This window comes from Theropithecus gelada, chromosome 2 (genome assembly GCF_003255815.1).
Source record: "Theropithecus gelada isolate Dixy chromosome 2, Tgel_1.0, whole genome shotgun sequence".
Lineage (NCBI taxonomy): Eukaryota > Metazoa > Chordata > Mammalia > Primates > Cercopithecidae > Theropithecus > Theropithecus gelada.
In genome coordinates this window covers 91,175,008-91,196,848 of record NC_037669.1, presented here as the reverse complement: position 1 = coordinate 91,196,848, position 21,841 = coordinate 91,175,008, and the positions used below count along the sequence as shown (strand labels likewise).

At 57.2% G+C, this 21,841-nt stretch overlaps 4 protein-coding genes across 15 annotated transcripts in view; 3 read left to right on the top strand and 1 right to left on the bottom strand.

Annotated features, from left to right (window-relative positions):
- P4HTM (prolyl 4-hydroxylase, transmembrane) overlaps positions 1-5,225 on the top strand; it is a 19,142-nt gene extending 13,917 nt beyond the window's left edge. Inside the window, exons 4-9 of one of the 2 annotated variants that reach the window (XM_025376419.1) lie at positions 598-694; positions 2,199-2,361; positions 2,957-3,142; positions 3,880-3,970; positions 4,165-4,288; positions 4,786-5,225. In XM_025376419.1, coding sequence (XP_025232204.1) covers positions 598-694; positions 2,199-2,361; positions 2,957-3,142; positions 3,880-3,970; positions 4,165-4,288; positions 4,786-5,006 — 882 coding nt within the window. In that variant the 3' untranslated portion in view covers positions 5,007-5,225. Of the gene's footprint in view, positions 1-597; positions 695-2,198; positions 2,362-2,956; positions 3,267-3,820; positions 3,971-4,164; positions 4,289-4,785 lie in introns of both variants that reach the window. The other variant, XM_025376418.1, reaches the window with a different exon arrangement.
- Positions 5,153-14,304, top strand: WDR6 (WD repeat domain 6). 3 transcript variants are annotated; one of them, XR_003118131.1, is made up of 7 exons: positions 5,201-5,620; positions 9,995-12,476; positions 12,570-12,653; positions 12,743-12,859; positions 12,960-13,078; positions 13,179-13,789; positions 13,893-14,304. XR_003118131.1 is itself a non-coding variant. In XM_025376396.1 (6 exons), the coding sequence occupies exons 1-6, from the start codon at positions 5,431-5,433 to the stop codon at positions 13,640-13,642; spliced, it is 3,456 nt and encodes a 1,151-aa protein (XP_025232181.1). In that variant the 5' UTR covers positions 5,153-5,430; the 3' UTR covers positions 13,643-14,304. The 3 variants fall into 3 exon arrangements, 2 of the variants coding, with proteins under 2 accessions (XP_025232181.1, XP_025232182.1); XM_025376396.1 differs by having other exon boundaries at positions 5,153-5,620; positions 13,179-14,304; XM_025376397.1 differs by lacking the exon at positions 5,201-5,620 and adding an exon at positions 5,703-5,746 and having other exon boundaries at positions 13,179-14,304.
- Positions 13,847-19,422, bottom strand: DALRD3 (DALR anticodon binding domain containing 3). 6 transcript variants are annotated; one of them, XM_025376417.1, is made up of 12 exons: positions 19,193-19,422; positions 16,366-16,661; positions 15,956-16,212; positions 15,774-15,853; positions 15,568-15,696; positions 15,112-15,185; positions 14,954-15,015; positions 14,775-14,857; positions 14,506-14,688; positions 14,320-14,433; positions 14,155-14,223; positions 13,847-14,057 (listed from the first exon to the last, which is right to left on the bottom strand). In XM_025376417.1, the coding sequence occupies exons 3-12, from the start codon at positions 16,170-16,172 to the stop codon at positions 13,938-13,940; spliced, it is 1,131 nt and encodes a 376-aa protein (XP_025232202.1). In that variant the 5' UTR covers positions 16,173-16,212; positions 16,366-16,661; positions 19,193-19,422; the 3' UTR covers positions 13,847-13,937. The 6 variants fall into 6 exon arrangements, with proteins under 6 accessions (XP_025232202.1, XP_025232201.1, XP_025232200.1 ...); XM_025376416.1 differs by lacking the exon at positions 19,193-19,422 and adding an exon at positions 16,743-16,946 and having other exon boundaries at positions 14,320-14,427; positions 14,502-14,688; XM_025376415.1 differs by lacking the exon at positions 19,193-19,422 and adding an exon at positions 16,743-16,946.
- NDUFAF3 (NADH:ubiquinone oxidoreductase complex assembly factor 3) lies at positions 19,362-21,841 on the top strand. Of its 4 annotated transcripts, none has more exons than XM_025376426.1 (5): positions 19,362-20,571; positions 20,695-20,887; positions 21,049-21,115; positions 21,222-21,322; positions 21,402-21,841. In XM_025376426.1, the coding sequence occupies exons 1-5, from the start codon at positions 20,495-20,497 to the stop codon at positions 21,516-21,518; spliced, it is 555 nt and encodes a 184-aa protein (XP_025232211.1). In that variant the 5' UTR covers positions 19,362-20,494; the 3' UTR covers positions 21,519-21,841. The 4 variants fall into 4 exon arrangements, with proteins under 4 accessions (XP_025232211.1, XP_025232213.1, XP_025232210.1 ...); XM_025376428.1 differs by having other exon boundaries at positions 19,438-19,749; XM_025376425.1 differs by having other exon boundaries at positions 19,591-20,134.

Below are 21,841 nucleotides of genomic sequence, written 5' to 3'. Positions count from 1 at the left end.
TTTTTATTTTTATTTTTTTTGAGACGGAGTCTCGCTGTGTCACCCAGGCTGGAGTGCAGTGGCGCGATCTCGGCTCACTGCAAGCTCCGCCTCCCGGGTTCACGCCATTCTCCCGCCTCAGCCTCCTAGTAGCTGGGACTACAGGCGCCCGCCACCACGCCCGGCTAGTTTTTTTTGTATTTTTTTTTAGTAGAGACGGGGTTTCACCATGTTAGCCAGGATGGTCTCGATCTCCTGACCTCGTGATCCACCCGCCTCGGCCTCCCAAAGTGCTGGGATTACAGGCTTGAGCCACCGCGCCCGGCCGTTTTTTTGTATTTTTAGTAGAGACGGAGTTTCACCGTGGTCTCGATCTCCTGACTTCGTGATCCACCCACCTCGGCCTCCCAAAGTGCTGGGATTACAGGCGTGAGCCACCGCGCCCAGCCTGCTCTGTACCTTTCTACCTGCACTCACTTCAGCCCAATGGGCTCTGCCCTGTGTCCTCATCCATGCCCTCACCTGAACACTTTGCTCCACAACAAGCACTGGGCCATCTGTTCTCTGCTGGCTCTCCATCATTGGGGTAACCCATTGAGGGACCCTCTTATGCTTTAGGTCCTGGCCCAGACTCGCCTGGGAAATGGATGGTGGATGACTCCAGAGAGCATTCAGGAGATGTACACCGCGATCAAGGCCGACCCTGATGGTGACGGTGAGCTCACACCTCTGCACAGTCCTATCCCTGCGAGACTCCTGCCCACTCCCAGGTGCACCATTTTGAAAACTTGGGCCCTTCCCCCACAGCCAGGCAGCCTCTCTGTACCCCTTTATAGTGGCCAGAGATGGGGAGGCAAGGTCCCAGCCTTGCTTTTTACCCCTGCCTGGGAAGTAGGCAGGCAGCCAGGCCCCCCGTTCCCCTTGGTGACGGTCTTGTGAGGGCAGTTCTTAGCGACCCTTTTGATAACATCAGGCAGAGTTGAGAGCCTGAGGACAGGAAGTAGGGCTGCTAGTTGGCAGAAAACAGAGTGGGTGGAGCAGGAGCAAGGCAACAGTGAGGCCAGCTAGAGCTTGGCTGTTTACCCTGCTCCATCCATCTCTCCAGCCAGACACGAGGTCCATCCCAGCAGACAGCCTCCCTGGTCTAAATGAGATCTCCCTTGCCTTCCTCTTGTCCACCTGGAGTCATGCTGAAGCGCCTGAAGTGGTAGTGCTGCTAACTGTGCTAACTGCTGGGGAGGGGTGGGCCGGGAAGCTGTCAGGCAAGTGGTGCCCCCTCTGGTAATAACTCTCAGGAGGTTTCTGAGGTGTGATCATCACTCTCATGCCCAAATTCTGGACCAAGAAAGGAAGATACAGCAGTTAAAAAGGACTTGGAAGAGTCGCTTTGCGGCTGGTGAACCAGTGAAGAATCCGGCCATGACCTGTGGCTGGATGGCTGCCATACTGCTACAGGCCCCAGAACAGAGGTGGTGACAGGCTCACAGCCCTCGAATGTCCCCCACCCTCAGAGGAATCTGGGCCAAAGAGTGGAAGGTGACGTCCTCAGGTCAGCCAGAATAACATGGAGCAAAGATACCAGCTACTCTTCCAGAACCCCAAGAAGATGGAGCCCCTGCTTAATGGTTTGAGCAGGGGCAGTGGAGAATGTTCTCATGAGAGGGGGTGGCCTGACTTTCATTGCTAATGTGGGCTGGTAATGCAGCAGGCAGGACTAGTGAGGTAGGTTCCACTCAGGATGAGACCTGAGGTCATGAGGAACTCCCTGGGGACTGGCCCTACTTGTACCCTGACGTATGTATGTAAGGCCCTGGATGAGGCCCAGCACTGCCTGCTCTCTCCTCACCCTCCACAGGCTGGAGAGTGGCCACCACTCTATACAGCCAGGCTGGAATGCCAGGGCCCTGGCCATATGGCTCAAGCTTCCTTTGGAGAACCTTCTCTGGCCACTCTAATAGGGGGTGGGCCTCTTCCTTCTTAGGGCCAAATTAGGGCTTAAACTGAGAAAAGGAACTGCTCTGGGTCTTCCCGTAAAGCCTGTTGTGACAGAAACCAGATTCATCTGACCCAAAAGTCCAGATGGGGGACAAGTGTACATGGCCCCTCAGTGCCTGAGGTCAGGGGCTGCTGCTGCTTTGGGGTAGGTAGGGAAGTGCAGCCTGTCACTGTGGCGTCCCAATATGGGCTTGGCAAGCATTGATGGTGGGTGCCCTGTGCAGGAGTGCTGAGTCTGCAGGAGTTCTCCAACATGGACCTTCGAGACTTCCACAAGTACATGAGGAGCCACAAGGCAGAGTCCAGTGAGCTGGTGCGGAACAGCCACCATACCTGGCTCTACCAGGGTGAGGGTGCCCACCACGTCATGCGTGCCATCCGCCAGAGGTGAGCACCTGAAACTGTTCTCACTGGAGCAGGGGGAGAAGACTGGGCAGGGCCTCCACAGAAGCCTTTGTCTGGGGCCAAGAGGACAGAATGTATTAACCCATTTGGGATTAAGTTCCATTTGTTAGACCAGGATTGGGACCCACTGAAAGACAGGCAATTAACAAAGGCAAATTAGCCCTCTGCGCAGGCGCACAGTGGGCCACTGGGATTAGAGAGACTGAGCACTTCTTTTCTGCTGATAAATGACCCCTTATCTTTGCCCACAGGACCCCTTCTGTCAGAGCAGGCAAGGGTTTTTAAATAAACAACTTCCTTCCACGGAAGGAGGACCTCAGGACTCCTGCCCCTTTATTTAGTGGAAATGTCATCATTTCCACACAGCAGGTGTCTCTGTCTTTGGCATCTGAGGGAGAAGGACTCATCATGAGTAACCTCTTCCTGCTCTTACAGGGCCAGTCTGAGATGGCTTAAGGGACTTCCAGGGGAGGTGGGTAGGGGCAGAGCTTGTGGCAGGCCCAGGGTCCACCTTGGCCAGCTCCTTCAGGTCACCACCTTGCCTGGGCTGCCCAGCCAAATGCCTGCTGCCCACCAGGGTGCTGCGCCTCACTCGCCTGTCGCCTGAGATCGTGGAGCTCAGCGAGCCGCTGCAGGTTGTTCGATATGGTGAGGGGGGCCACTACCATGCCCACGTGGACAGTGGGCCTGTGTACCCAGAGACCATCTGCTCCCATACCAAGCTGGTAGCCAACGAGTCTGTACCCTTCGAGACCTCCTGCCGGCAAGTATCTCCCAACTGGGGGCTGCCTTCAATCCCCAGACCAGGAACGCCCATGACACAGGCACAGCCCTGCACTGTGGGCATGCCCCTTGGCATGGGGCCAGGAGATTGCCTGGTTATCCCAGTCAGTGATGCCCTCACCTCTCCCCACAAGCTATTTACCAAATGGCTGGATAGGGGTGGCTACTGGCCATGGTGTCCACTGGAGTCAACAGTCAACACAGACTGAAGTACCCACAGACACCAAAACTTGCCCCCAGAGTTCTGAAGCAAGGGGCAAGGCTGGGCCCCCAGCTTGTCCTGCCCATTCCCCCAGGTGTGGATCTTGATTCCACTTAGAGAAGCTGAAGCTGTGCCTCCCTCCCCTGTCAAGGCAGTTCTTTCCTCTTCAGGTGGCTGTTCTGGACCAGCCCCTTCTGATTCCCAAGGAGCCCTTCAGCATGCCCTGTTGCTTCTGCTAGCCTGCCTTTCCCTGCCAGGCCCTTGCTCAGGGCCATGGCATTTAGCTAAGTGCACCTGTGATCTTGGCCAAAAAACCATTGCAACTCACAGTAAGAGACTGGGTTTGGGGGAAGGAGGAGCTAGGGACATTTTGGCACTGGCCTGCCCTATTGTCACCCATCCTAGTCTGTCCTGGTCCCTGGCAACAGGAACCTGGGCAGCTTATCCTGCCCACAGGTAAGCCCCCGGGAGCATCCACAACTGGGGACCTGCTCAGTGGCCCCCCTGCCTTACAGCTACATGACAGTGCTGTTTTATTTGAACAACGTCACCGGTGGGGGTGAGACTGTTTTCCCTGTAGCAGATAACAGAACCTACGATGAAATGGTAAGGGTCGACCGCGCTATTACTCTTGTGGGCTGGCAGGGGCTTGGGCAAGTGAAGTACACACCTCTCCAGGTCTAAGGATGTGGGCCCAAATGATTCCTTGGGCATATCTGGTTGGTTTCCCTTTGGTCACCCTTGGCTGGCCTGGCCATAGTGGGGACAGGTTGAACACCCCACCACCCTGCTGCCCACAGAGTCTGATTCAGGATGACGTGGACCTCCGTGACACACGGAGGCACTGTGACAAGGGAAACCTGCGTGTCAAGCCCCGACAGGGCACAGCAGTCTTCTGGTACAACTACCTGCCTGATGGGCAAGGTGAGGGTCTATGGCCAGGCCTGGGGGGTGCCCTGAGGACAGCTTCCCTTTACCCAGTCCCCATCTGCCACAATGGAGGTCGGTTTCTGGCTGCTTTCCAAATGGTTTTCTGCTCCTGGTGCCTCCCAAAGGCCATCCTTAGTGGCTTTAGCAGACCGCCCCAGGACCTGTACTGCCTGTTGGGTTATCTCCATCACTATCATTCCCTGATGCCCCAGACTTCCTACTCCCTGGGGCTTGGGACACATGTCCCTTGCCAACCCAGGGTGGGAAGGGATATGGACAGGCCCAATAGCAAGAAAGCTGGTTTCAGAGGGCCAGTGGTGTTGACTACACATTAGTGGGGTGAGATGAGGAGCCCCCAAGGAAGCCTTGGGTCTGGGTGTTTGCTACACAAGGAATGCACAGCTGGACCCACCTTGGTCATGCTCTTGGTCCCTATGAGGCCAAGCTTTGGCCAGCCCAGCCTAGGATCTCATGTCACCCTCCTCTTCTAGGTTGGGTGGGTGACGTGGACGACTACTCGCTGCACGGGGGCTGCCTGGTCACGCGCGGCACCAAGTGGATTGCCAACAACTGGATTAATGTGGACCCTAGCCGAGCGCGGCAAGCGCTGTTCCAACAGGAGATGGCCCGCTTGGCCCGAGAAGGGGGCGCCGAATCGCAGCCCGAGTGGGCTCTGGACCGGGCCTACCGCGATACGCGCGTGGAGCTCTGAGGGAAAAGTTAGCCCCGGTTCCCAGCCGCAGGTCGCCAGTTGCCCAAGATCGGGGGTCCGACTGTCCCTCTGTCCTGTTGCAGACTGGCCAATGTTTTGCCCCACCCCGCCAGCCGCAATACGGCGCAGTTCCTATATTCATGTTATTTATTGTGTACTGACCCCATCTGCCCCGTCAAATAAAAAAACAAGGTTGGAGCCGCCTGGCCGGACAAGCTCCGGGTCGGCGGGAGGGAGTCCGCACCAGGTGCGGCAGGCTGCCAGTTAGGAGCGCCCTGCAAGCGTCACGTGAGGGGGCGGGGAAAGGGCTGCCCCTCCGCGGGCCCCGCCAATCATAAGCTGGATTTTGTGGGACGAAGGGTCGTTATTGGACAACCGCCGCGGGCGCCCTGGTCTCTGCTACCTGTAGCTGAGGGCGCTGTTGATGGGCAGCGCGGCGCGCCGGGAAGGCTCGTTCTCGCGAGAGTTCAGTTCCCTTCTTAGCCGTGGCTGCCTCAGCACCTCGAGGATCGACATGGACGCTCTCGAGGACTACGTGTGCCCGCTGGCAACCTCGGAGCTTATACTCCTCCCAGTCACGGGTCTGGAGTGCGTGGGGGACCGGCTGTTGGCGGGTGAGGCTTGGCTTGAGGCACGCCAGGGGGAAAGGGGGAAAGAAACAGCGCCTGCCAGGGGCGGTGCCACAGGGACAAAGGGATGCCCTGAGGAGAGGACGGGCAGCAGGTTGAGGCCGGTCGGAGGTGAGAAGGGAGCCCAGGAGACGGCGGGGACGAGGGCCAACCTGAGGACGGCGGGGCCCGAGAGACAAAGCTGACGTGGCTGCTGCGGCGCTTCATAAACTTCAGCCCGCATGGAAAGGGCGGGTGGAACCCCGGGATGGTGCAGGGGAACGCGGCCGCGCGGAGGCGGAGGCACGGGAGCGGAGGGTTGAGGGGGTGTGCTCCCTTCTAGAAGATAGGCGGGGGCTTGGCCTCTCCCACGGAGACCAGGCAGAGCCGGGAGGTGGAGAAGGAGGCCCCTCGGGGGTGTGGCCTCTTGGGGAAGGCGGGGCCGGGAGAGGGCAAGGGTGTGCCCTCTGGAGGGCGGGATGAATCTCTTCCCGCTAAGGTGGGGGTGGAGATACTCTGAGGAGGATGGCGTCGCGGAAAATGGCGGATGAGACCTTTACGTGTAGGGGGCGGTTCCCGGGGAAGCGGGGCCTGAGACCTCTCCTGAGATGGTTGAGGTCCAGGAAATCAGGTGTGGAGGTTCGTCCCTCCAAGGAGAACCGGGTCGCAAAGGACAGGCGAGGCCTGGGACTTGATGTGTCAGAGTCCAGGCTGGTCTCGAACAGTCATTATGTGAAGCCGCTAATGACCTTTGTTGGTCCTACTGAGTTGTGTAAGGGTCCTGAGGCAGGGCCTTGGCGGTCAGGCCTTGAGTGAGTTGTCATCAGTCCTAAGAGGGTGTGTGTGTGGGATGGGGATGATCCAGTTTCGATCTGGTGTGGGGGTTCTTGGAGCTTGGAGTTCCTACCCCAAGCTAAACTCCTAAGGCCCCTGGAGGGGGAACAGCTAAGCAGAAACTCAAAGAACCACAAGAGTGAACTAGGAAAAGGGGTGAGTTCCTGGCAGAGGGTAAGCATACCAAAGGCCTTGAGGCTGGAAGAATCTGTCATTATCGGGGAAGGAGGGAATTCTTGTGAAGTTAGAGCGGGAATGGAGCCTGGGAGGAAAGGAGGCTGGACAAGCCAGCAGAGGCCACATTGTTTCAGGCCTTGATCTGACTTTATCCCTAAGGGCAGTGGGGAGAACCTATTGAAGGGTTTTAAGGTGGGGAATAACTTGGGAAATGAAGTTTAAGAAACTGCAAGTGAATTCACTTCTGTGGCTTCCAGAGTGACTTTTATATAGCTACAATTCTGTTTTTTTGGGTTTTTTTTTTGAGACAGCCTTGCTCTGTCACCCAGGCTGGAGTGCAGTGGCACAGTCTCGGCTCACTGTAACCTCCACCTCCCAGGTTCAAGTGATTCTCCTGCCTCAGCCTCCGGAGTAGCTGGGATTACAGGTGCCCACCATCATGCCCAGCTAATTGTTGTATTTTTAGTGGAGATGGGGCTTCACCATGTTGGCCAGGCTGGTCTCAAACTCCTGACCTCAAGTGATTCGCCTGCCTCAGCCTCCCAAAATGCTGGAATTACAGGCATGAGCCACCACACCTGGCCTCTCTAGCCTATTCCTGAGCTCTTCATTTCCTGTTCCATCTACCATACTCAATGCTCTTGCCTACCTCAGGATAATCATACTTGCTGTTTTCTCCACCAAGAAAGCTGCAAACCCTCCCATCCGCGGCCTCCCCATCTCCCAGTCCCCCTCTTCTGCCTGCCTTCCTCTGGCTAACTGCTGCTTATCCTTGAATCCTAATTCTAAATATTGTGTCCTCAAGTTGTCCTCCCCTTACACTTACCCAGTCTGGTTAGATTAGATCGGGGTTTTCTCAGTCTTGCCTCTATTGACCTTTTAGACCAGATGATTCTTTGTTTGAAGGCTGTGTGTGCATTGTACGATGTTTAGCATCATCCCTGGCCTTAGTTGCCAGTAGCACAACCCCTGGAGACAGCCAAAACTGTCTGCAGCTATTGCCAGATGTCTCCTGTGGGGAAAGTTGCCCCCTGCGGAGAACCACTGGATTAGACTTTCTCATTTTACGTCTTTTATTTTCTTTTTGCATTGTCAAAATCTTTCTCATTTTTACTTTTTTTTTTTTTTTGAGTCAGGGTCTTGCTCTGTTGCTCAGGCTGGAGTGCAGTGGTGTAATCTCAGGTCACTGCAACTTCCACCTCTTGGGCTCAAGAGATGTTCTCACCTCAGCCTCCCAAGTAGCTGAGACTACAGGCGTGCACCATCATGCCCAGCTAATTTGCATAATTTTTTTAGAGGCGGAGTTTTACCATGTTGCCCAGGCTGGTCTCAAACTCCTGGGCTTAAGCGATCCTCCTGCCTTCCAAAGTGCTGGGTTTACAGGCGTGAGCCACTGTATCAGGCCTCATCTCTATTATTATTTTTTTTTAATTAAAAAAAAGTGAGGTGAGGAGGAGACTCTGAGTTTGAGAAATTTGTGGTCGAACTGAACATCAAGAGTGATTGATGAGGCTAGGTGTGGTGGCTCACTCCTGTAATCCTAGCACTTTGGGAGGCTGAGGCGGGCGGATCATGAGGTCAGGAGATTGAGATCATCCTGGCTAACACAGTGAAACCCTGTCTCTACTAAAAATGCAAAAGATTAGCCAGGCATGGTAGCGGGTGCCTGTAGCCCCAGCTACTTGAGAGGCTGAGGCAGGAGAATGGCATGAACCTAGGAGGCAGAGCTTGCAGAGAGCCAAGATCATGCCACTGCACTTCAGCCTGGGTGGCAGAGCAAGACTCTGTCTCAAAAAAAAAAAAAAAAAAAAAAAAGTGACTGATGAGGCCGGGCACAACGGCTCACACCTGTAATCCCAGCACTTTGGGAGGCCAACGTGGGTGGATCACCTGAGGTCAGGAGTTCAAGACCAGCCTGACCAACATGGTGAAACCCTGTCTCTACTAAAAATATAAAAACTGGCTGGGTGCCATGGCTCACGCCTGTAATCCCAGCGCTTTGGGAGGCCGAGGTGGGCGGATCATGAGGTCAGGAGATTGAGATCATCCTGGCTAACATGGTGAAACCCCGTCTCTATTAAAAATACAAAAAATTAGCCGGGCGTGGCGGCAGGCGCGTGTAGTCTCAGCTACTCGGGAGACTGAGGCAGGAGAATGGCGTGAACGCGGGAGGCGGAGCTTGCAGTGAGCCGAGATCGTGCCACTGCACTCCAGCGTGGGCAACACAGCAAGACTCTGTCTCAAAAAAAAAAAAAAACTAGCCAGGCATGGCGGTGGGCCCCTGTAATCCCAGCTAAGCTACTCGGGAGGCTGAGACAAGAGAGTTGCTTGAACCCTGGAGATGGAGGTTGCAATGAGCCGACACAGTGCTACTGCACTCCAGCCTCAGCGACAGAGTGAGACTCTGTCTCAAAAAAAAAAAAAGAGTGACTGATGAGGGAAACACAAAGTCAGCACTTAAAGTCCAGCTGAAGCTGAGACCAAGGATTTTCTTTTTTCCCTTTTTTTTTTTTTTTGAGACGGAGTTTCGCTCTTTACCCAGGCTGAGTGAAGTGGTATGATCTCGACTCACTGCAACCACCACCTGCTGGGTTCAAGCGATTCTCCTGCCTCAGCCTCCCGAGTAGCTGGGATTACAGGCACCTGCCACCATGCCCGGCTAATTTTTGTATTTTTAATAGAATGGGGTTTCACCTTGTTGGCCAGGCTGGTCCTGAACTCCTGACCTCAGGTGATTCATCCACCTTGGCCTCCCAAAGTACTAGGATTACAGGTGTGAACCACCGCGCCTGGCCGAGATCAAGTATTTTCTTTTTTTTTCTTTTGAGACGGAGTCTCTCTTTGGCCTCCCAAAGTGCTGGGATTACAGGCGTGAGCCACCGCACCCGGCTGAGGATTTTCTCAACCAAGGATTTTCTTTTTTTTTTTTTTTTGAGACAGAGTCTCGCTTAGTCGCCCAGGCTGGAGTGCAGTGGCGCGATCTCGGCTCACTGCAAGCTCCGCCTCCCGGGTTCACGCCATTCTCCTGCCTCAGCCCCCCGAGTAGCTGGGACTACAGGCGCCCGCCGCTTCGCCCGGCTAATTTTTTGCATTTTTAGTAGAGACGGGGTTTCACCATGTTAGCCAGGATGGTCTCGATCTCCTGACCTCGTGATCCGCCCGCCTCGGCCTCCCAAAGTGCTGGGATTACAGGCGTGAGCCACCGCGCCCGGCCTCAACCAAGGATTTTCTAAGATTCAAGCTGCAGGATTGTGTGTCCTGATGCGTTCATAGGCTACATGCCGAGAAGTTTCCCTGATCCCCATCTCTTCCCTGTGGGTCATGAGAGTTAGGTACATAGCTCTGACATGGCTCTTTGCCTCTGTCTAGGTGAGGGTCCCGATGTCCTGGTGTACAGCTTGGACTTTGGTGGGCATCTGCGGATGATAAAGCGAGTACAGAACCTGCTTGGCCACTATCTTATCCATGGCTTCCGGGTGCGGCCAGAGCCTAATGGAGACTTTGACTTGGAGGCCATGGTGGCTGTGTTTGGAAGCAAGGGACTCCGAGTTGTGAAAATTAGCTGGGGACAGGGCCACTTCCGGGAGCTTTGGCGCTCTGGCCTGTGGAACATGTCTGACTGGATTTGGGATGCACGCTGGCTTGAGGGAAATATAGCCTTGGCCCTGGGCCACAACTCAGTGGTCCTATATGATCCTATAGTAGGGTGCATCCTGCAAGAGGTGCCCTGCACAGACAGGTGCACCCTCTCTTCAGCCTGCCTGATTGGAGACGCCTGGAAGGAGCTGACCATAGTGGCAGGTGCTGTTTCCAACCAGCTCTTGGTCTGGTACCCAGCAACTGCCTTAGCAGACAACAAACCTGTAGCACCTGACCGACGAATCAGTGGGCACGTGGGCATCATCTTCAGCATGTCATACCTGGAAAGCAAGGGTTTGCTGGCTACAGCTTCAGAAGACCGAAGCGTTCGTATCTGGAAGGTGGGCGACCTGCGAGTGCCTGGGGGTCGGGTGCAGAATATTGGGCACTGCTTTGGGCACAGCGCCCGTGTATGGCAGGTCAAGCTCCTAGAGAATTACCTTATCAGTGCAGGAGAGGACTGTGTCTGCTTGGTGTGGAGCCATGAAGGTGAGATCCTCCAGGCCTTTCGGGGACACCAGGGACGTGGGATCCGGGCCATAGCTGCCCATGAGAGGCAGGCCTGGGTGATCACTGGGGGTGATGACTCAGGCATTCGGCTGTGGCACTTGGTAAGGCGTGGGTACCGGGGATTGGGGGTCTCGGCTCTCTGCTTCAAGTCCCGTAGTAGGCCAGGTACCCTCAAGGCTGTGACGCTGGCTGGCTCTTGGCGACTGCTGGCAGTGACTGATACAGGGGCCCTGTATCTCTATGACGTCGAGGTCAAGTGCTGGGAGCAACTGCTAGAGGATAAACATTTCCAGTCCTACTGCCTGCTGGAGGCAGCTCCTGGTCCTGAGGGCTTTGGATTGTGTGCTATGGCCAATGGGGAAGGTTGTGTCAAGATTGTCCCCATCAACACTCCAACTGCTGCTGTGGACCAGACCCTGTTTCCTGGGAAGGTGCACAGCTTGAGCTGGGCCCTGCGTGGTTATGAGGAGCTCCTGTTGCTGGCATCGGGCCCTGGTGGGGTAGTAGCTTGCCTAGAGATCTCAGCCGCACCCTCTGGCAAGGCCATCTTTGTCAAGGAACGTTGTCGGTACCTGCTACCCCCAAGCAAGCAGAGATGGCACACATGCAGTGCCTTCCTACCCCCAGGTGACTTCCTGGTGTGTGGTGACCGCCGGGGCTCTGTGCTACTGTTCCCCTCCAGACCAGGTCTGCTCAAGGACCCTGGGGTGGGAGGCAAGACTGGGGCTGGTGCTGGGGCACCTGGAGTGGGTAGTGGTAGCAGTGGGGGTGGGAATGCTTTCACTGGGTTGGGCCCAGTGTCTACCCTGCCCTCTCTGCATGGGAAGCAGGGTGTGACCTCAGTCACATGCCATGGTGGCTATGTGTATACCACAGGGCGCGATGGCGCCTACTACCAGCTATTTGTACGAGACGGCCAGCTCCAGCCAGTCCTAAGGCAGAAGTCCTGTCGAGGCATGAACTGGCTAGCTGGGCTCCGTATAGTGCCCGATGGGAGCATGGTTATCCTGGGTTTCCATGCCAATGAGTTTGTGGTGTGGAGCCCCCGGTCACACGAGAAGCTGCACATTGTCAACTGTGGTGGAGGGCACCGTTCGTGGGCATTCTCTGATACTGAGGCGGCCATGGCCTTTGCTTACCTCAAGGATGGGGATGTCATGCTGTACAGGGCTCTGGGTGGCTGCACTCGGCCACATGTGATTCTCCGGGAGGGTCTGCATGGCCGTGAGATCACTTGTGTAAAGCGTGTGGGCACCATTACCCTGGGGCCTGAATATGGAGTGCCCAGCTTCATGCAGCCTGACGACCTGGAGCCTGGCAGTGAGGGACCTGACTTGACTGACATTGTGATCACCTGTAGTGAGGACACTACTGTCTGTGTCCTAGCACTCCCTACAACAACAGGCTCAGCCCATGCACTCACAGCTGTTTGTAACCACATCTCCTCTGTACGTGCTGTGGCTGTATGGGGCATTGGCACCCCAGGTGGCCCTCAGGATCCTCAGCCAGGCCTAACTGCCCATGTGGTGTCTGCGGGGGGACGGGCTGAGATGCACTGCTTCAGCATCATGGTTACTCCGGAACCCAGCACCCCAAGCCGCCTTGCCTGCCATGTCATGCACCTTTCGTCCCACCGGCTAGATGACTATTGGGACCGGCAACGCAATCGGCATCGAATGGTCAAGGCAGATCCAGAGACCAGGTAATATATGCTCCTGGGCAGGGTGTGGTATGGGTCATGCAGATGCTCCCAGGCTTGCAGGCTCCACCTGACAGCTGTGTGTTGTCCCTGCAGGTACATGTCCCTTGCTGTGTGTGAACTTGACCAGCCCAGCCTTGGCCCCCTTGTGGCTGCAGCCTGTAGTGATGGGGCTGTAAGGTGAGAGCACAGGGCCCAGTGGGGCGGGAGACAAAGGAAGTAAGGTTGTTTAGGATGCATTCTGAGCTAGGCCACCCCCCGCCCCCCAGGCTCTTTCTCTTGCAGGATTCCGGGCGGATTCTGCAGCTCCTTGCTGAAACCTTCCACCATAAGCGATGTGTCCTCAAGGTCCACTCCTTTACACATGAGGCACCCAACCAGAGACGGTGAGAGGGGCTGGATGATGGTCCTGCATGGGCTGGGTGGGGGGGTTCCTGTTGAGCTTCATCTCTGTCATTGACCAGGCTGTCTTTTCCTGGCTTCCAGGAGGCTCCTCCTGTGCAGCGCAGCTACTGATGGCAACCTGGCTTTCTGGGATCTCACCACCGTGCTAGACCATGGCTCCACTGTCCTGGAGCCTCCAGTGGATCCTGGGCTTCCCTACCGTGAGTAGCTAATGTGCAACCATGGCTACCCCTCCTCACCTGTCACATAGCCCTCACACATGTGACAGGCGGGGCCCTGACAACTACCCTCTTCCTTCAGGGCTTGGCACCCCCTCTCTGACTCTGCAGGCCCACAGCTGTGGTATCAACAGCCTGCACACGTTGCCCACCCGTGAGGGCCACCATCTTGTGGCCAGTGGCAGTGAAGATGGATCCCTCCATGTCTTCGTGCTTGCTGTGGAGATGCTAGAGCTAGAAGAGGCTGTGGGAGAGGGTGGGCTGGTACCCCAGCTGCGTGTGCTAGAGGAATACTGTGTCCCCTGTGCACATGCTGCCCATGTGACAGGCCTCAAGATCCTAAGCCCAAGAGTCATGGTCTCAGCCTCCATTGATCAACGGCTGACCTTCTGGCGTCTGGGGCATGGTGAACCCACCTTCATGAATAGCACTGTGTACCATGTGCCAGATGTGGCTGACATGGACTGCTGGCCTGTGAGCCCTGAGTTTGGCCACCGCTGTGCCCTTGGGGGTCAGGGGCTTGAGGTTTACAACTGGTATGACTGAGGTATCCCACGGTGGCCGGTGTGCTGGGCATGGGGCCTGCTCGCAGACAGCGTGGAGCAGGGATGGGCTGTCTGTGCCCATGCTCAGCATGCCTTGAGGGGAGGAGGTGGCGGCCGCGGGTTCCTGACATCGGTCCAGGAACTGAAGGTGAGTGGAGTGCTGCCAAGAATATGCCCCACTCCCCATGACAAGACAGAACTTTGTAACAGTACCAATTTATTTTGGCCGTGGGTTTTTGCTTTTTTTCCAGTTGATGACTTTGTGAACATTCCCAAATATTGGAGCCTCTGTGGCCTCAGATGTGGCTCAGTGGAGGGAGACCCAGCATAGCCAGGCCAGTATGGAGCACCTCACGCACAGCCCTCAGAAGCTGCAGGCGGACGAACATCTGACCAAAGCGGTGTGGTCGAGGCTCCTGAAAGAGAAGGGGCCTACTGGTCTCATCCTCTGCTTCCTTTGTCTTTACCCTGTACCTCTCTGCATGTCCCAAACCCGTTTTGCTGTGCGCTCACCCCTAGGATGTGTACTCGGTTGTAGTAGGAGCTGAAATCCATGCTGAGCTGTACCAGGAACTTGCATATCTAGAGACAGAGACTGAGTCACTGGCCCATCTCTTTGCTCTTGTGCCCCAGGCCAGAATAAAGAATAGAGTGTAGAGTGTCCTGCTTGTGCCTCACCATCTCTGTGCGTGCAGTGATGTGGAGCCCTGGGGCTGTGCAGTCCAGCATTGCTGTCTGGCTCAGCAGATCCGGAAAGGGGAGGATATTGTTGAAGAGCAACAACCACTCACCCTGTGGGGGAGAAAGGTGCTGGGAGGGGAAGTCCAGGCTTCCTTTGTGCCAGCTACCGGGAGGGACACTCACCTCATCATGTAGTAGTGAGAAGTCCAGACTGCTCACAGGAGGAAAAGTGGGGTACAGACCTTGTTCCATACTACACTTGTAACTCTCAAAGAGTGTGGCAAGACGGGCACAATTATACATGACAAAGGTGCCACTCTTTGTGCCTTTTGTGGAGATGTTCTTGTCAGCCAGAGCCAGGAAGAGCTAGGGAATAGGAGCACAGCTGCAGAGAGAAGGCAGCCACCACACCCGGTACCCCAGCACTGGCCCTGTCAGGCTCCCAGGCTCACCTGACTCTGTGGGGCTGTGCTCAGCATCTCAAACTTGATGGTGGCCACAGAGAGAACACCAAAGATCTCTGTCCAGGCTGGATCTGAGGGAGTATAGGATTGGTCAGTCTGCAGGCAAAGGCAGGGATGCAAAAAACCTCCCCCTAACCCAGAACATAGCCAGGGTTTCCCAGGCATACCGTGGGCCAGATCCCCACCATGCTTCAGTGCTGAGGCCTTGCACACCTGGGCATGCCGGAACCTGTGTTTGGAAGAGAGGCCAGTGGGCAGGGTCGTGGGTGAAGAGTCCCCCCACACTACCCTGGCTAAGGTTGGTGTTCCTCCCAGCCTCACTCACTTGTAGTACTCAGGGGCAGTCATCAGAGGGCCAGGTGCACCAGCTACTTTCACAGGGCCACAGATCAGGTGCTTCTGTCAGGAAGATGGCAGGGGCTCAGCCTAGTTGGCACTACTCTCCAGGAAGTCCCTTGAGGAGCCCAAATCTGGTGCCTCTACTCAGCCCATATTCTCTCAAATTGGAACTGCCAGGTTGAGTGGCTCCTTCTACCCAGCTCCTCAGGCTACGCACGGTTCAGCCTTCTCAACCTGGTCTTTGGTGTTCTTGGGATGTGTCTACAGAGCCCCCCCTTCCCCAGAGCTTCCGCACCTGCTGCACATGCCCTCTCAAGTCCAGCAACTCCCCCAAGATCAAGTGTCAGTTTCTGGACCTGTCAGCTAACAAGCCCCTCGGTGGGTTTTCAAGGGCCCCCTGAGGTTAGGGGTTAGGTGGTGGGGAGCTCCATCATTAACCCACCTGTCTGAGTGGAGCCTTGTCAACCAACTTCCGCCAAAGCAGGTCCAACTTCTGTTGCTGGAACTCCTCCTCACAGCTAACAACATGTACAACCAGGCAGCTGTCTGTACCAGTATCTGGGGACCCAGCCTAAGGGAGGACAATCATAACTGTGGAAGTACAGTATACTTGGTTTGGGAGAACCTACAGGGCTGGGAGTCACTAACCAGGCCTGGGTGGCTGTCCTCTGGCCAATGCCATAGAGCCTCCTGCAGCTCAGCTAGCACAGACAGGAGATCCTCAGTCACTGCAAAGAGAACAGACAGGTGCTGAGGCTGGCAAGAAGCGGAGATGTCCCCACCCCCACCCGCTCCTGCCTTTTCTGGCCTTGCTAGGCTACAGGTCCTACCCAGACAGTTGTCCAGGTTGGAGTCATAGCCAGCTGTGCGGCCCTGTTCTTCCACCAGCTCCTTCAGACACAGTCTGCCTAGGATGCCAGGGGACAGTGTCCTCCCGTCATGAGCAGAGGTAACTTCTTCAAGGGCGTGGCTCCTCAGGCTGTGGGAGGAAGCTCTCTCCGAGGCAGCGGGCCAGTCCACCCGCAGTTGCTGCAGGAAGGTCAGCATGTGCGGATCCTGCACAGCTGGCACTAGGCGCACGCACACCCTGGGAAGGGAGGGCGGTCGCCTCAGCCTGAGCAGCTGGTCCAGCTCGCCAAGACTTCCCACCTCCAGCCGCTGTCCCCAAGGGCGACGCCGCTCGCTCTCTAGGTCCCCGGTAGTCCCACCTTCTCCATTCCGGCCCTGAGGCCCCGCTCACCCGTGAGCGCGCAGAGCTCGCGCCAGGTGATCAGCCACGAGCACCGTACGCAGCTGGCTCAAGCGGAGTGCGCAAGGGGAGCTGCGCAGAGCTGGGCAGTGTAGTAAGACGCGCTGGCCCGGCAAGGCAGGCAAGGCGGGCGTGGCATAGGCGGCCACGGCGCTGAGGACGCGCTCGAAGACCGCGGGCCGCTGCAGTTGGAGAGACAGACCCGCGGGAGTCGGCGCGCAGCGCAGCACCGGGGCCACACCGGGACCCTGCAGGCAGGCGAGGGCATGGAGCAAATGCTCGGGTACCTGCGGGAGAATGGGCGTGTGAGCGCGCCACGGCACGGGACCCAGCTCCCAGCCGCACGGCCTCGCCCGGCTCACGCCCACCTGGCCGTCATCGAAGCGCGCCTGCAGCGCGCGGTGCGGTGCCAGAAAGTCTCGGGAACGCAGGTGGCGGGTGCGCGTCTCCTTGATCCATACCGGACTGCCAGGCCCCAGGGCCGCGTTGAGGGCCCCCAGCGTCTCCCCAACCCCAAGGCGCCTGGTCGCCATGGTGACCGGAAGGAGTAAGCGGAACCGGAAAAAGAATTTAGGGAGGTGAACTTCCGGAAAGGACCGACTGGCTGGGGCGGGTATGCGGCGGCGGTCCGCGTAAGAGGACAGATTCCGCCAGCAGGAGCCGTGTCGGCTACTTTCGACCTACCACCCCCAGCGCCCCTTCCGCGCTGTCCACTTGCACAGCCAGGCCCTGGATCTGAAATCTCGGGAGTCCTTCCCGGGCCTAGGGTTCTTTCCCTGTGGCCAGGTCTCAACCAGGAAAAGGATCCTCGCGACCCGGTGGGGGATCAGACAGGGTACCGTCTCTTCTCATCGATGTCTCACATCTTTGTGTTAATAACATTTCATTTCTCCCATTTTACACATGATGAATACTTGTCACTGGAATAAGGCAGTATAACATTAAGGCCACTTTCACGACCTACTTAAAACATCGTTTTAAAAAGAATAGTGTTCCGCGGTTTCAGGTTATTTGCAAGCATTTTCTCGTTTGAGATATGAGTGTTTTTCTTTTGTTTGAGACGGAGGCTTGCCCTTATCTTCCAGGCTGGAGTGCAGTGGCACGATCTCGGTTCACTGCAGCCTCCGCCTCCCGGGTTTAAGCGATTCTCCAGCCTCAGGCTCCCGAGTAGCTGGGATTACAGGCGCCCGCCACCACCCCGGCTAATTTTTATATTTTTAGTAGAGACGTGTTCCGCCGTGTTGGCCCGGCTGGTCTTGAACTTCTGACCTCGTGATCTGCCCGCCTTGGCCTCCGAAAGTGCTGGGATTACAGGAGTCAGCCACTGCACCCAGCCCAGGTCGTCTTTATGCCCAATAAATGCGCACTCTTGATACAACTGCCAGTTTTCTTCTCTTGATACCTGAGAAATTACAACCATCATGATGCCTTCCAGAATGACCAGCTTTTTTTTTTTGAGACGGAGTTTCGCTCCTGTTGCCCAGGCTGGAGTGCAGTGGTGCGATCTTGGCTCACCGCAACCTCCCCCTCCCGGGTTCAAGTGATTCTCCTGCCTCAGTCTCCCAAGTAGCTGGGATTACAGGCATGCGCCACCATGGCCGGCTACTTTTGTATTTTTAATACTTTTAATAGAGACACGGTTTCTCCAAGTTTGTCAAGCCTCGAACTCCCGACCTCAGGTGATCCGCCTGCCTCGGCCTCCCAAAGTGCTGGGATTACAGGCGTGAGCCCCTAAGCCCGGCCCAGAATGACCAGCTTTTAATGTGACTCCTTTAACCTGGTGTGCTTTAACAAGGATCCTTACGCTTCCTGTTTTAGGCAACAGCCATTTACAGGCCAACCAAATAATGCGACCATAAGAAGTAGAAAAATAGGCCTCAGTTGGAATATCTTACTCCTCTACCAATAGGAAAGCTTTTTTCTTTCTCCCACAAAGATTCCCAAATGTTTTCATTTCACTGTAACATACTCACCCCCCACCCACCCCACCCCCATTCCTTTTAATAGAGAAGCTAACTCAGTAGAGTGTTGGGAAATCCGGAGAGCAGGGAAACCCAGGGGCAGGAAAAGCTTGGCAAGGCCCTTTTCTGGGCCAGGGCTGAGGCCCTGCTGGGAGGCGCCGAAAGAGCACTGGGCGGACACGACATTCCCGATGGCTTCTCGGGGGCCCACTCAACGGGAGTGATCGTGTCATTCCAAAGCGCTTTCCATTCTGAAGGTGCATAACCTGGAGACAACTGCTTGGCAGGGTTGGGAACCCTCAGCCAAACAGGACTTTAGATACTCTCATCCATGAAGACGGTTGGGGTGGTTTTTCCCCAGGAAGTAGAGGGCTATCTTTAGCGAAATGCGGGCTGAGGCAGCCCTCGGGGACTCACTACCATTGCATTCCTACCCGGAGGTCCTGGGTCCACCCTCCCTCGCCAGTGCTCCCCAGGGTTCCAGAGATGGCCACCAGCCTCGGCTCTCCCACCTCTACACCCATCACCTCCAGCCTGAGGGCGCACCTGAGAGGAACTGAGATCCAAGCGGCTCAGTAAATTATGTCTGGGGGTCAGGGGCACCCCATCTGGGCCAGGGCGCTGCTCAGGCAGGAGAGCAGGGGACGAAATCCAAGCGCAGCTGGAATGCTCTGGAGACAACAGCTGCTTTTGGGATTCCGTTGCCCGCTGTCCAGCCGTTGGCGGAGGTGGCGGGGGAGCTCCTGCCCCCAGGTCACTCGCCCTGGGGCCACATCAGAACCCGCCCATCCCCACTCCCAGGAGGAAGACCCGGGAGTAGGCTGTGAAACCGAGTCTAGAGGGAACAAGACGCTCACCTGGGCCCCAGAACAATAGAAGGGGAGGTGGGGGCCTCCCCTGGGACCGGGTCCCGATCCGGATTAGATCCGCGGGGCAGGATTAGCCCTGTTGGTCCCACGAAGCCTGCCTGGGCCACTGGTGCGGTGACGGTGGTGGGGCGGGCTTCGGAATCCGCCAGGAGGGAAGCGCGCCCGTGGGGCCGGAGAGGAAGTAAACCCGGGCGTCCGCCTCGGGGACACCCCCGCGCTCGTGGCCTTTGTCCGGTGACGCTGCCAGCGCCCAGAGCACCAGGAGCCGAAGGGGTCCACAGAGCAGCAGCGGGACCCCCGGAAACCCATTGCGACTGGCCCCAGGGGACCCACCACCAGGCCCCGACTGAGCCGAGCTTCCCGCTCGCTCGGCCCCGCGGGTAGCGAACGCGACAATGTTCCCCTGAGGCCACGACAGAGCCGGCGTGCCGAGATGCCCAAACCCCGCGCGGGCGCCAGCGACTCTCGCGCCAGTAGGCCCTTGACTTGGATCAAGACGGGGGACGGGGGACTCCCAGGACGCGAGCAGAGTGAACGAGGACAAGGTGATGCTCCACGCGCTTCTACTTCAAGTCTGGTCCTGTTCGGCCTGGTCTGGCCCAGCCGAACGGTCAGCCCAACACTACCACAGCTTGCCCTTCCGCTTGCTCTGGCTGCCTGCAGACTTGGAGCCATTTTAAGGAGAAACCATCTGGCCACGCCCCCTGGAGCACCCGAGAAGCCAATCCACGCTCGGCCACGCCCCTCTCCGGGGGCGGTGGAGAGGCCAACGGTCGCGCGGGTGGCGGTTAGGGCGGGGTGTGCTTCGGCGCTGAGCCGGAGAAACTTGAGTCGACTGACCCGCCCACGGTGCCCGAAGCCCCAAAGGCTGGGATTAGGGGCTAGAAGTCTGGCACCGACCGCCTGGCCAGGTGTTTGGGACAGGACTAGGTGGGCGACCGCCCCGCCCCGGGAGCGCGGCTTAATAGCTGAGAGCCCGGGGGCCAGGCCGCGGCTGCGACCCAGGCAACGCCCTGAGGGCGGACACGCTACCAGGTGTTCCACTCCCCTGAGACGGTGGGCAAGGGCCCGGGACGGGGAGGGCGGCAGGTGCTGACACTGGAGCTGCGCCGGAGGTCGGGGAACTCGGCCTCCTCGGACAGATAACACTCGCCTGCTGGGCCGGCCGAGCTGTGCGGTGCCCTCCAGGACGCAGGGGGCGCTGCAGCCTCGCTGGGTCAGGCTCCGCAGGGCCCCGCCAACCTGGTGACTAACGGCACCGGTGACGACTTCGCCGCGCGTCGCTCAGCCATGGCCACCGCTCTCGCGCTGCGTAGCTTGTATCGAGCGCGACCCTCGTTGCGCTGTCCGCCCGTTGAGCTTCCCTGGTGAGCCTGGACCCCGCGCCCTCGACCATCCCTCCCGTAGGGCCGGCGACCGCCAGCCCCGCACCTTCCGGCCTCTCGGGCGGCGCAGCCCGGCCCCACTCCCCTGACCCTTTTCTTCCGCAGGGCCCCGCGGCGCGGGCATCGACTCTCGCCGGCGGATGACGAGCTGTATCAGCGGACTCACATCTCTCTGCTACAACGCCAGGCCGCTCAGGCCATGTACATCGACAGCTACAACAGCCGCGGCTTCATGATAAACGGAAACCGCGTGCTCGGGCCCTGCGCTCTGCTCCCGCACTCGGTGGTGCAATGGAACGTGAGTCCTGGCCTGCAGTGAGGAAACTGAGGCCCAGAGTCACAGGGCCTCACCCTGCTTGTGTCCTTGTAAACTTGGCTTTCCTCTATGTCCTGTAGTGGATGGAGGTGGGGAGAGGCTGCGCGGATTTGTCGTATTAAATGTGCCTCCTCCCTGCACAGGTGGGATCCCACCAGGACATCACCGAAGAGAGCTTTTCCCTCTTCTGGATGCTGGAGCCCCGGATAGGTACTGGGGGAGGGGAGGGAGAACAGAGGTGTTCTGGGCCCCAAAAGGCGACCCCACCCCAGCATCTCAACAGAACTGTAGACTAGCCACATTCTCCCTTCCCTAGAGATTGTTGTGGTGGGGACTGGAGACCGGACCGAGAGGCTGCAGTCCCAGGTGCTTCAAGCCATGAGGCAGCGGGGCATTGCTGTGGAAGTGCAGGACACGGTGAGTCCCGGGACTGGGGCATGCTGCGGGGAGCACAGGCCTGATGTTAGACAGGCTGATGCTGGCCTTTTCTTTGCAGCCCAATGCCTGTGCCACCTTCAACTTCCTGTGTCATGAAGGCCGAGTAACTGGAGCTGCTCTCATCCCTCCACCAGGAGGGACTTCACTCAAACCTTTGGGCCAAGCTGCTCAATGAACCACCGTGAACTGTCCTGCTGACTGCACTCTGCCAGGCTTCCCGATGGTTTCACTCTTATCTACCCTTTGGCACTTACCTTGCTTATCAACGTAATAATTTATACACTTCTCCCATTTTGTATCAGGTGTGTTGCTGGCCAGGAGCTGATGGCTCACTGGGCTCTTGGAGGGGAATGTGAAGAAACCAAGGAGTGACTTTTTTATCTAGATTACTTAGGATTCCTTAGTTTTTCAGAAGCCAGGTAGTAGTATGTTTACCTGTTCTAGAGCTACTTCCTCACATGCAGAGTTGAGAGGACCTCAATGACTTTTCTCACAAAA